The 12,899-nt window shown below is 36.5% G+C and overlaps 2 protein-coding genes across 2 annotated transcripts; both read right to left on the reverse strand.

Moving 5' to 3' along the window:
* Positions 1–1,610: 1,610 nt before the first annotated feature.
* Positions 1,611–7,767, reverse strand: LOC113324381. The gene is made up of 13 exons (XM_026572703.1): positions 7,498–7,767; positions 7,327–7,424; positions 6,745–6,841; positions 6,565–6,618; positions 6,421–6,476; positions 6,294–6,327; positions 5,897–5,987; positions 5,026–5,192; positions 4,367–4,458; positions 3,119–3,248; positions 2,897–2,986; positions 2,664–2,728; positions 1,611–1,659 (listed from the first exon to the last, which is right to left on the reverse strand). The coding sequence occupies exons 1-12, from the start codon at positions 7,765–7,767 to the stop codon at positions 2,711–2,713; spliced, it is 1,197 nt and encodes a 398-aa protein (XP_026428488.1). The 3' UTR covers positions 1,611–1,659; positions 2,664–2,710.
* Positions 7,768–7,786: 19 nt separating this feature from the next.
* On the reverse strand, positions 7,787–11,207 carry LOC113325368. The gene is made up of 7 exons (XM_026573562.1): positions 10,804–11,207; positions 10,165–10,338; positions 9,994–10,086; positions 9,847–9,915; positions 9,101–9,307; positions 8,341–8,466; positions 7,787–8,152 (listed from the first exon to the last, which is right to left on the reverse strand). Exons 1-7 carry the CDS (start codon positions 11,086–11,088, stop codon positions 7,991–7,993), a joined length of 1,116 nt encoding a protein of 371 aa, XP_026429347.1. The 5' UTR covers positions 11,089–11,207; the 3' UTR covers positions 7,787–7,990.
* Between the last annotated feature and the right edge of the window lie 1,692 nt (positions 11,208–12,899).

The following is a 12,899-nucleotide window of genomic DNA, read 5'->3' on the forward strand; positions in this document are numbered from 1 at the left end:
CTAAATTCCAACCTAACTGAAATCCAAACCAAGAGATTGTTGGTGCGAGTCGTGTGACTAGCTGCTGAAATCCCAACCATGAGATTGTTGGCCAGACAATGTTGGCATACTCAATAGAATGTCAATCCAGTTTCTGCTCTTCTGATAAACCTCCCGCGTTCGTTGAATTATCATTGTCTGCGCTCCCGAAAGAGTGGTGTCTTTGAGAAATCACCAACAAAGATGATTGCCGAGTAAAACAGTTAAGATGTTCATTAGAAAAAGGTTTGAGTTTTACTTCATCTCATAATATTAGTGATAAAAGGACTTCAGAAATTTTATGGCTGCATAATTACAGAAATCTTAGTCTTATCAATCTAAGAAACACAAACCTTAGTTCCCGCAATTATTGTCCCATTGAGGGGATGTGCAGCACAAACAGAAACACCTTCTGACAAAGGAATGAATCGATTTCGTGTTTTTTTATTCTTCTCATCAGAATTGCTCTGTATTTCCTCACTACATAAAGAGAATGAGTAAGACAGCTTTTTGATATGTGAATAACAACCTTGAGAGCAAACTAATGAACCATAAAAGCATGACGAGTGGCGGCACTTTAATGCATAGTCCATCGGCACAAAAAGTAGTTCTCAAACCCTATCCAATAATTTAGACCTTTATTTAGTCAGCACTTCAATTTTGGTTCTGGGAACAGCATACTAAAACTTCTCAATTTCAGTCCCCGAGTTGGTTCAACGAACTTCTCCACAATGGCAAATTTTGACTTTTAAGCAAGGGTTCAACACAATTACTTGGTACTCTCATCCAGTTATGTTGTTTTCCTCTAAATGCACAATGTCCTAAGCCAAATTACATGCATGGAAGAAAAGGAAATTATAAGTCATGGTCTAGAGCAGGTTTAGCTATTCTTACTTCAAGTCCACATGGCAAGCTGAGTCTGGTCTTGGGTAGAAATCTAAGAGATGTATCCCATCATCAGATGATGATCCAACCGCATAAATCTGCACCACTTATTAGGGAAGTATGGTTACTATGAGCAGTATAACATAGCTAATAATCATGAAGAGTAAAAAAAAAAACGAAAAAAGATCGCTCATATAAGTTGATAAGCACTAGAATCCCTATTTATCAAAAAATTAGAATGAAATGCCTACAATTGATAACACAATTTATGTTCATCTCCCTGAAAATCAAACTGTTTCACCTACTTTTGTTCTTTAGATTTGAACAGTTTGTGTTTCCACATTTTATTACTCCATGTATGGATTAATTTGTTTATCAAGAATACTGCTAGGCGGTTAAAGAGATCAAATAGGAATAGACACTATATCTCCTTCGATCACTTGTGAGAAAAGAGGAAACGGAAATGCCAAAAGTATAATTGAAATGACAAGATAACATTATACATCAATGGTGTTTGAATCCTACCGAACTTGTAGGCAGCCAAGATGGCTTTCTCAGTGAAGAACAATTGTTTGACATGTCTGGACCATTCCTAATTCCTCAACAGAAACAAAAATAGTAAGTAGAAGAACAATGACCAATTTAGATCAACACGATATAAAGTCATGTAAAATTTATTCAACTTTACTTACAACCAAGCAGGGGGTGGGCAATGCATGTGTGACTTGAAAGTTATTAGTATCCAGAACACCAGACCTACAAAAATAGTAAAAGTCAACCTAGGAAACTAATTTTTTTTCTTTAATCAACAGAATTGCAGAAACAAATAAAACCCGAAACACAGTTTTCATGCAAAGCATATGATCTTTACAGTGTTGCCTAAACAACAACCAACAGCCTAACTGAGATTAACTTAAAAATGAATTACAAAGCAAAAATGGGAAACTGTAACTAATCTCTATAACATACCAACCATCATCAAGGTGGAACGCCAACTGATATGGGCAAGATGGATCAAGATTAATTGAGTGAACCTCCTTCGATCGAATGTCTGATTGTGCCTACAACTTACTTATAAGTTATAAAGAGATTCACATTTTGATATAACATAATTGGTTAATACATTATCTGAGACTCTTAGGTTTCTGTACTTTAAACTCGCCATTAGATTCAAACTACAGAAATCCTTACGGGAAAAACAAGTTTGAAATCACAATTGGCACACCCAAACTTCCAAAGGTAGAGAGAATAAGAACCATTATATGTGTAATGTGGTTTTTAGAGATGGAATGACAGGCCTCTCACCTTCAGAAGGGGGATGTAGAGAGTTTTGTAGGGAGGACTGACTTGCTTCCAAGGATTGAATATCACATCACAACACGACTTTTCTTTTTTATTTTATTTTGTTTTGTTTTCTTATTTAATTTATGTTTGGGTTGATCCGTTACTGTTTCCTTTTCTTGAGCTCTACAGAGATTCATTTTCCATTCCTGGGCTATGATTTTGTAGCTTGCTTAGTTCTCCACAACAAAATTTTGTTCAAGGAGAAAAAAAGAACAGGCAAGAAGCACAGTATTTGCCTATAATTGCCAAAGAGAAAACAATTTGACATGGGAATACCAAAATCAAGATATTTTGGGTAAAAGAATCGACTTGGCACTTGGGAATACCAAAAACAAGAAAAACTATCAAGTTTAAATGCACTTAAAAAGAAATGAACAAAGGTTCATGTAATGCGACCGGATGTAAACTTAGGATACCTTCAATGATCCAATTCCTTCCAACAGCAATGCAAGCTTCCAAGATGTTAGGGAGAATGAGATACCTGGTATCAAGGGACATATTTGATAACAGTAGATACAAGTCAGAAGTCAAAGCACCCACTAGAATCAGAGTTTTAATTTGGTATTCTAAGTTTCATTTAATTTAAGCCTGATTTCCAGACCTATCATTTATAGATCAGCGTAATACAATGTATCCCAGATCCTTTTACCTCTTTATGACTCTGAAAGGCACAAGATGTTCTTTCTCCACGAAGATCCCAAGCATAGATAATTCCATTTTTACCAGCTCCAAAAACAATCTACATATCCAACAAAAAGTGTAATTATGCAAGTGTTCCTAGTAATAACTAAGTAGAACGGACATGTTTTCAGAAACTGCATGTAAATGGATTTATGTATGAACATTATGGGAGTTGCCATGCACAACTTACTTGATTTTCCACATTCAACTGGATACTGTTAAGATTGCTCCGGGAATTAGTACTAAGCTCCAGACATGGAAGGTTGCTCACTCGCCTATCCCATAGGTTGATAGCTCTGCTCATATCAGATGCAAGCAAACTGGAGGGGAAAACAAGTCAGATTCTATGGCACATCTAACAAGTCGGAATCTACGGCACAGCTAACATATAACAGCATGGTGTCAACTCTCAAGATCTCAAACAGAAATCACTAGGTGTCTTATTTCAAAGAAAAACGAAGAAGCGGAACTACAAAATGGAAGTAACCAGATATTAGCACAGCTTAAAACCTGCTAACATAAATCATTTAGGAGTCTTAAACCGTCATAGTAAATCCCCCAAAATATTGATGTTAGGGTCAATACATCCAAAAAGATCTAAAAGTAAAAAGGCTTAACAGGAGTTTATAAAACTACTTTTCCCTGTATCCAATTGTATCCCAGTTCCTTTATGCCATCAGAAAGACTAAACAGCCTCTGTATTCAAAACTTCATATCAAGTCACATTTATATTTAAAAACACTTCTAGTGCCTTCAGGGTTCAGGCCTCAATTTTTTTTCAAGCATGTATTTTTCAGAGAAATTGGTACCCATATAAATGTTTAGTAAGCCTCACAGCAAATAACTCCCATTAGCAGTTCACACAAAACAACATCAATTGTCCATGCTAGGCTGTACTGTACAGCTTTGTTTCCATTGCTAAAAATACAAGAAAATAGGAGTAATTAGCATTTTAATTCCCTGAAGAATGAAAGAGTCAACTGCACTCTCTGACTCGTTGGGGTGTCCCTCCATATGTGCATTCTGCCCCTAATTTTGAAAGCTGTTATTCAACAATACCTTTTTTGATTTTTGAGAGGGAACATTTGGTTTGGGTTAGGCAAAGTCGACTATCTGTCAAATTTAGTAAAATTTCTTCTCTTCATTTGTCTAAGACTATACAACTGGAAGGACACCAAAATATGTGTCCTTGTCACAAAAAAACTAACACGTGATATTGGAAAAGCGTGAAGCCTGGTTACTAAAATTAATATTGCATTGCTAGGTGAAAACTGAAAAACCTACTCGTTAAATAAACATCAAAATTCATGCTAAACATTGCAGGTAAGCAAAACAAGGACAAAACATGCATCATAAACAACTGGAAGGTAATGCATATCACTATAAGAAAACTGTAGCTTTAAGTAAGATAATTTTATGTAAAGCATAAGTAACCAACCTTGACTTGTCCGACGAAGCAAAACAAATATCAGATAAGCCTCTGGGTACTTCGAATCCATGCACAGTGACAGCAGGCCTCTTCCTTAACACCTAGCAAGAGATTTGTCATGAATACTGGGGGTTAAGGTTAAAAAACATGTATGACCAGGTTGGAAAAAGTTGTTTCATGTTTTAATGTTCAAATGACTAGGTGCACGAACTAAAGCCTAAAGGCAATGGATGTGAAAACAACTACCTGATGGTGCTAGCACCTTTACGGTGTACTAAAGAATGCAGAAAACCATTTGCTTTTTTAGTTTTTAAAAGATGAATTTGCGGTGTATGAAAAGAATATGTAAAAGTTATCTAAAAAGGTGAATTTGTGGTGTATGAAAATTTCTTTAGTTTTCAAACTTCTTCCTAAATGTTTTATCTTCAAAGGATATCCAATAGAATTATAAACGTTACATGGTAAAAGTTCCAGATACAGATTAATGAAGTCCCTATATCAGGATATTAGGGTTGCAACGGATGCTATATCAGTACTTTGGAATAAACTACAATGTGCTCTATTGAATTTACAGACATTCACAGGTCACAATCATCAACATATTCCTTGATGCTATTAATTGTTACAAGCCTATGATGTAAAGCACACAAATGACAAGAGAGACTCACTTCAACTGGTTCGGAAGAGACATAGCCAATATCAAATATAAGAACTTCATTGCTTTGCACCGATGTGCAAGCAACCTCGTCTTGGTTTGCAATATTCCATCGAACAACATCAAGTTGTTGGTTCATAGAAAGGTGAAGCAAGTGTTTTGTGTCATCTTCCTTCAAATCTACAAATATCCAATCACAGGTACACTGTAAACAAAAACACGTATACTTGGGGCTGATGTATGTGTCTGTGTGTGGATGAGGAAAGAGGATCACTAAGTTTCAGAGTACGACGTGCATCTATTAAATATGAGAAAACAAGAAAGCAGTGAACGATACATGAAGAAAAGTCATGTTTTATACTACGTTTTATCAAACCTAATAAAATAGGCAAAAAAGTACAACACGCTCGACCATGAAACGTTTAAGACACTTGAAGAGAATGAATCACTCATGTTATAGAAGCCAGCCTACAAAAACTCAATCTGAGGAGGATGGATTAATAAACCAGGTCCGAGATGCTCATAATAGACTTGTAGGCTAGGGAGGTTATGCGAGGATCTAAGAGTCACCATGAAGCAATGATCCAGTGACCTTTCCATGGGCCATGGCATTTAGTACTCCACTTAAACTAGACTTTCAAATGATGTACAGTAAGACTCCATGTTCAACGACTTCTATGCAGGAACAAGAACTTGGTAAACTTGGAGAAAATGTCTTGTCCTAGAATCAATTGAGCCAAAGTTCGACGTGTACTGGGAGAAAGTAGCTTATCATCATCCGTATAGTTAACAAAAGTTTGAACAATTACATGGAAAGGGCTCTTACACAAACTCATTACATCCCAAACATTAACGTAGCCTGTTCATAGTAGTAACAAACTTACATGGAGACGAGCCATTGCTGAGGCAATAGAGAGTTTCAAAGTCATGAACTGTTAGACACCCAGATTTTGTTACCGAGGCGACATATACCCCCTGCAAGTCTCAAAAACAACAATTCACTAAAAGAAGTAAGAGAAAAAGTTGTAAAAATATCGATGAAGTAGAATGTTAAGAGTAATGTACAAAAGAAAAACACTACTCTAAATCATTTAATTGAAGTAGAACGTCACACTTGATACATCGAACCTGAAAAAATGTGACGCCCCAAACTAATTAAATGCTTTTCACTTCAAGCACATTGAAACAACAAAATAAAGAGAATCCTTATAATTTGAACACTACTGAAAGTTTTTGACAGTCGATGATACTAAGACACTACGAAATGGATTCAGTGTTCACCTTGCTGTCAAATTCGAGTGCAGATATCCCATCCCTGTAAAATCAAATGAAGAAACATGGATATTTTAAAGAAAAAATGTTGCCCCAACATTCATGGATATAAATAAACAAAAATAGCAATACTAACCTTCTAAGAAATACTTGGCTAGTGTTTCTATTTGCAATATTAATCACCCGATTCATCTGACAATTATCAAAACTCTTCAACTCAAATGACTACATCCACAAATATAAACTCTCAAAAGAAGAACAAAGGGTATAAATTTTGTACATGAGTTCGACAGGCCAATCCACCGGATTCATACTCGTGTGGAAATGCTCCCATCTGGCCAATCATATATACAGTATTAGGTTTAATTCCGAGAAGTGAAGAGTAAAGTGTTTAATTTCATAAGTTAATCAGAAAAATTATCGGTCCCCTAAATGTAAATGCAATGAGAAAGGAAATAACCTCAGAGTACGATTCAAGCAACAAAGTGGAGACATCGTGGCGGTATTTTGGAGAATATCTACCAACCAACTCAGCAACGCTCCTCTCCCATGGAGGCCTGTAAAAGTTAACCAGTCAAATTCTATTAGTGGTAGTAGTGAAATTGAATATCAAGAGGAAAAGGGAGAGAGAGGATTGCCTGCACAGGAAAGATGGTTTAGGGTTATCAGGAGAAGGGGGGCAGTGAACTACGTATTTCTCCATCAGATTGAGAGCTAAATTAGGGGTTTGAATATGTGAGAGATAAAATAAGAGACTAGATCAAGGCCGAGGAGATGATGATTCATGGATTTAGAAGGCGAATGAAATTTCATTTCCCGCCAGTTTTATTGTCAAGGGCGAGTAAAACGGTGTCGCATCGGCTCGTAGACTGTTAAATTGTTACCAAAAGGCGATAAATACCGAAAAAATTGGTAAATTATATTATACGAAGTAAATCTTGCGTAATCGTGCTTCCTTGGCTATCGAATTCGAGTCTGCTAGCTAGTTGTTGTCTCTGCTGCAGCAGAACAGGTAGTCTGTAGTTATGCGTGCAGTAATTACCGAAAGAGTGCAGCATTGTTAACCCCATCAACGAGGCCTTCAGTGTCATTATGATTGTTAATTGAAACATCCATGTAAAAGTTGGTTCCATCGCAGAGCTACAGAAAATAGTGTTGATGGTGCTGATCCAGGGCTAAGAGTGTTGATGGATGCTGATGCGGTCTCGTATACTATGAATGCATAACCCGTTGAGTTGTCCATTGGTTGACTGGTGTTGTCACCACTTAACATTGGACCCATATAATTGTTGGACAATTTTGTGAAGATCATTGATTCACTGTTCACTCGCACTTGAGAACTATCTAATGGCTGGATAGGGACGTGTTCTTCACCCCACTTGAGGTCACACCCATGCCAGTCATCTGATGCTAACAGCAATGCAAATACACGGCATAGAGGAATTAAACCAGCAAATCCAAGGCCATACTCTAGGAATGGCATTGGTATGGGAAACTAATGCTGCATCCGGAAGAGTATTTTGATTAAGCTTTCTGTTATTAGCAAATTTGTTCAGTATAATGGCGCTCTATTTCATGGACAATTGATAATTTCCCATGAGATTGATTTGTATATATGCCATGATTAAACTTTAGGACCCCCCCAGCCCACAATAAATTAAAAGAAGACCATCTCATTCTGAGATATTGCTGTTTTCATCTCATTCTCAGCTATCACTGTTGTTAGTTTTGCCCTTGAGATTGATTACTGCAAGCTCCAGTTCAACAAATTCTCCTGCACACATCGGAGGATATTTCTCAGCAAGTGGGGAATCTGCAAAGTGACCCAAGGGTTCTATCGTCGCATCCGAAGCTATGTGCGCGAATAACTGCACCAAAACATGAATATCGTCAAGTACTGGTAAGTATCAAATGAGAAACATAATATTTTATGACTAAGCCAAAAAAAAAGAAAAAAAGAAAAGAAGAGAAACACAGTATTTTAGCAATTAACATGTGCTATTATGAAATGAAAGAACCAGCGAGAAAGAAATAATGGATGGAAAAAATAACTCACTGTTGAAGACACTCGCCACAGACTGCGGTTCTGTTGCCGTGCTGCTTCTACGGCTTCTAGTGTTCTATTTGTCACAACAACCTCATGCATTCCTGCTTGACACTTCCCACCTGTCAACCACTCGAGCTGCATAGCACAAGCATTACAGTAAGATGGAGATGCTACTCCTGAAATACTTATGAGTAGTAAGTTTTTGGGGGTTTTTCTGACCTCTTTTCTTGCTGCTTATTTTGTTTTGTAATTTGGTTATTTATTAATACAATTTGGATTTACCAAAAAAAAAAAAGGTTCCCAAGTATATGACTGACCCATTTAAGAGAACTTTTACGGAATTATAGTTCAAAAGAATCACAACCAAGATACTCCAGATAGATCTTGGTCATTTTCAATTTTACTTATACAATTTATCGATTGCCCACTATTTGAACATTTGTAGACAAAGTTATCACTTCATTTTAAACACTCTCATTTTTCATATTCATGTTACATGGTTTCATAAGGTTAGTCCTCTGGACCATCATCGCTATGAATATGGGCGATTTGATGGTCAGAATCATTTCGTATAGCCTAATTTTAATATCATAATGTGAGTTATACGTTGAGTACAATACTTCATCGGGAGAGATATTATTTTTTCACATTGGTCCTTTTCCATTGTGCTCATTTCTTATTTCCTTGTTCAATTTGTTGTTTAAGTTAGCTCCCATGGCAGAAGTATACATAACTGTGAAAACTAGACACTAAACTGATTTTCACTGACCTGCTTTCCTGTTTGGATAAGTAGACAGCCAACAGGAACCTTCACTTCCATTTTCTGTCCACTTCTCAACCAAATGTTAAGTCCAGGAAATCTGCTTCTCCCATGGATAGTTAAGAAGTTCAGGTCATAGTGATAGCCTGCAAAGACGGTGCCCTCCTTGCCATATCGTTGAAGATCACTTCCTGTTGGAGCAAGCAAATGAGGCCCCTGTTGATTGACCAAGAAAATAATCTGTCAAAAAATCTTTTCGTGTGGAACTGGAAACAATTAGAAACTGAATTAACATCGATTCACTCACTAAACCAAAGAAGTTATCCTTTCAAAGAATTATTTAAACTGAATTATTTAACTATCTGCTAAAGGGATTTACCCAAACAAGACAAACTTTGTTCCTCAACAATATTCAAGCACTTCTAATTGCTGTCTCCTAACAATTTATGTTCCTCCACGGAAGAAATGTACACATCGGCTCAAAGAACAGACATATGTACAACCTTATATCTTCTTTGGTTTAAAATTCAAACAATTGCGGAAGGACGAACTAGGCAGGTTATGCAGATGATATCTTCAAAATGCTAAGCAAAGAACAAGTCGTTTTTCCATTAACGTGGTGTATTATAGCATAAAACCACCAGTATGGTGAACCTATTTTACCTATGTAAGCACAACATTTGAGCATATTACAAAGTACAATCACAGGCAAGGTTTTTCAGATGACAGTAAGTGCATTAGAAACCGTAGTTTACCTGTTTCATTAGGGAAGTGAAGGCATCCTTTGGCAAACCGAATCCAATTGCCGCCATTTCAGCTACAACCTAAAGATGATTTGAAAAACATAACACATTACAGCAGTAACTAAGAATTGCCAGGCACAAGGAAGAATAAAAGATCACCTCAATCGCGTTAATCATTTTGTAACCCCACGAATCCATGGTTTGCTTCCATTCCGGAAAACCTTCTGGTATGACAGGTTCAGAATTTAACTCCTACATGAAACGGACAAGAAGGATCATCACATACCAATCACTCGATTAGAATGCCACTGTAGCCGAATTTTTACACACCTGAAAGCAGGTTTTTAATGGTCGAGGACCCACTCTCCACATATACCGCCACTTTGGATCAGGTCCAACTGGGGTAGATGGTTGATTCTCCTTAGGCATTGTGCTTAGTTTCTGTTGCAGGTCCTTATCAACTAAACTTCGAGGTACCTCAACTCCTTCTGGAGTCACACCTACCTGTTACTACGACAAAATTCGACCAATTCAAAAAAATTGGTGATTCAATCTTTCCATTGCTAAGCAAAAATGAAATGAATTGTAGTCATTTCATTATTCATTTCACAAACAATCGAAATTCGACCAATTAAAAAAAAAATGGTGATTTCATTCTTTCCATTGCTAAGCAAAAATGAAATGAATTGCAGTCATTTCATTATTCATTTCATAATCAATCAACATAGTAACATCTCAATTACAAGAGTTTCACACCATAAATATGATCAAAATTAAATCATGCAAGACATTGATTCCTCGTGAATGATCAGACACATATTTCATGACATATCTAAAAGAAAAACCTAATTTACTAGAACTTCGATTTAACATATCATACAGATAAATCATAAGACATCCAACTCTAAATAAATATCTGAAAAAATAAATCAGTGATTTCATCGTAATTGATTAAAGAGATAGAGAGACCTGGTAATGCAAATGAGAGCGTTCCTGATGACGTTTAAAATCGTCTGGTTTATCGAAAAACTTCTCCATCATATCTAAGAAACGATCATTGTCTTCAACAGAACATCTTGGATCTTTGATTAAAAGAGCACCAGTATCTCTCAGTATTCTAATTACTTCATTACATAAATTTTTGGTTTGGGGATTCAACTCTTGTTCTACTGATGAATTGGACTCATCACTTGGACTTAATAATTTAGTTGACAATTCTAGATACTGTGATAGATCTATCACTGGTAGTTCCATTTTCTTCTTCTTCTTCTTCTTCTTCTTATTTTTGTTCTTCAAAATGAATCAACTCCGCAGACTCAAAAAGCACTCAAATCTTTACGACAAACTTGATTTGTTTGGCGATGTGGGGATTAAGCGTTCTCCTCACTCTCTTGCTCTCATGGCCCTGGGCTTGAGAAGGCTATACAAATTTCGAGCCCATTTATAAGAGAAGGCCAAGAGGAAAAACGCTAAGGTCATGAAAATAAATTTAGCTTCTAACCGAAACCGAAAACAAGGAAAAAATATGTACAAGAGCCGGAACCAAACAGCACACACATTACATGTGCAGTATTGTATCCCATGAAACAAAATTTGATTTACGTAAAATCCCTTAAACACATCCTTATCAAAAAATCAAAGAGCAATAGTTTGCTTCACAATCATAATTAATTCGGCGGCTTTTTTTGGTCTGCCACCATTATGAATCCTTTTGCTTCTCTCTTTCCATAAGTGCCACATCACAGCATAAATAGTCTTCCACCACACTTCCTGCACCTCCCAGACAAATTATTCAATCTCCATGCTTCAAAGAATCCTTTTACCATATTAGCAGCAACTCATGAAACCTTGAAAGATTTAATAGAATGAGTCCAAACCTCAAAAGCATAAGAACATGTAACCAAAAGATGATATGAATCTTCCACCTTCCTTTTACACATAGGACAAATTACATTTTGAATTTCAACTCCTCTATGATGCAGCATGCTTAATGTTGGTAAAGAATCATGAAAGCAATCCATAGCATGAAACTTTTGGTGCGATATTCTTTTTCCAGACAAACTTCTCAAATACAGCATCAGTCTCACCCTCCATTTGCAAATCGTAACACTTCTTGACAGTAAAATCACCTATAAAATCTATCCCATCTTGTTCATCATTGAAGTTATGTACAGGCCCTAACTCATTGCACAACAAATCTCATTCCAGTTGCTCTTGATATTGCATTTTCCTTCTTGTCATACACTGTAATCTTCCTTCCACCACCATTTCTGAAACAGTTGCCTGCTTGTTCTTGCATATCTTAAAAACTGCTGGAAATATATTCATCAAAGGATCATTAGAAGTCCATTTATTCATCCAAAGTCTTATAAACTACCCATCATTCAAATTAAATTTCACCTGATCCTGCAAAAATACAGAAGATTGCAGAATACTCTTCTGCATGCTCCTTCCTTGTGGACTTGAATCATCAGTAGGCATGAAAACATCCACATTATTTTTAAACTTCTCTTGAACAACCCTCCTCCACAAAGCCTTCTTCTCTCTTGAGTATCTCCACACTCATTTCGCCTTCAAAGCTTTACTAGTGCATCTCAACACATTTTTCTCTTGTTATCATTTGCATCCCATAGAAATCTCCTCATCAATCTGGTTAACTTCAACTCCACCATTGCAGGCATTTTGATTAGAGACAAAAAATAGGCAAACTGGACAGAGAGCTCCTAATTAGAACCAACCTACCTGCCTTATTAAGAAACTTCTTATTCCAGGGAGCCAGTTTCCTTTCCATTCATTGAATCACCTCATTCCACAGAAGTAGATATGCACCACTTCATCCAAGAAATCCATTTCTTACTAAATCCATTCATCTCCAAAATTCTCCACAAAGCCTTCCATTTCACATTATCAAATGCTTTTACCATATCTATTTTACAAAGAACTCCTGGAATTTTAGCTTTAAGTCTACTATCAATACATTCCCCTGCAATCAAAACACCATCCAAAATCTGTTTATCCTTCATGAAATCCCCTTGAAAATCAGACACCAAATTAGATATAACCTT

The sequence above is a fragment of the Papaver somniferum genome, chromosome 11 (assembly GCF_003573695.1).
Source record: "Papaver somniferum cultivar HN1 chromosome 11, ASM357369v1, whole genome shotgun sequence".
NCBI lineage: Eukaryota > Viridiplantae > Streptophyta > Magnoliopsida > Ranunculales > Papaveraceae > Papaver > Papaver somniferum.

Excerpts from the sequence above, each read along its gene's own strand:
- LOC113324381 (XM_026572703.1), bottom strand. The coding sequence starts at position 7,767 with ATGCCATTCCTAGAGTATGGCCTTGGATTTGCTGGTTTAATTCCTCTA. Across the intron at positions 6,619-6,744 it reads TGCTTGAATCGTACTCTGAG|ATGGGAGCATTTCCACACGA; the intron begins GTTATTTCCTTT and ends ATGATTGGCCAG. Across the intron at positions 5,193-5,896 it reads CAGCAATGGCTCGTCTCCAT|ATTTGAAGGAAGATGACACA; the intron begins GTAAGTTTGTTA and ends GGATATTTGTAG.
- LOC113325368 (XM_026573562.1), bottom strand. The coding sequence starts at position 11,088 with ATGGAACTACCAGTGATAGATCTATCACAGTATCTAGAATTGTCAACT. Across the intron at positions 10,339-10,803 it reads GCTCTCATTTGCATTACCAG|GTAGGTGTGACTCCAGAAGG; the intron begins GTCTCTCTATCT and ends TCGTAGTAACAG. Across the intron at positions 10,087-10,164 it reads CATTAAAAACCTGCTTTCAG|GAGTTAAATTCTGAACCTGT; the intron begins GTGTGTAAAAAT and ends CGTTTCATGTAG.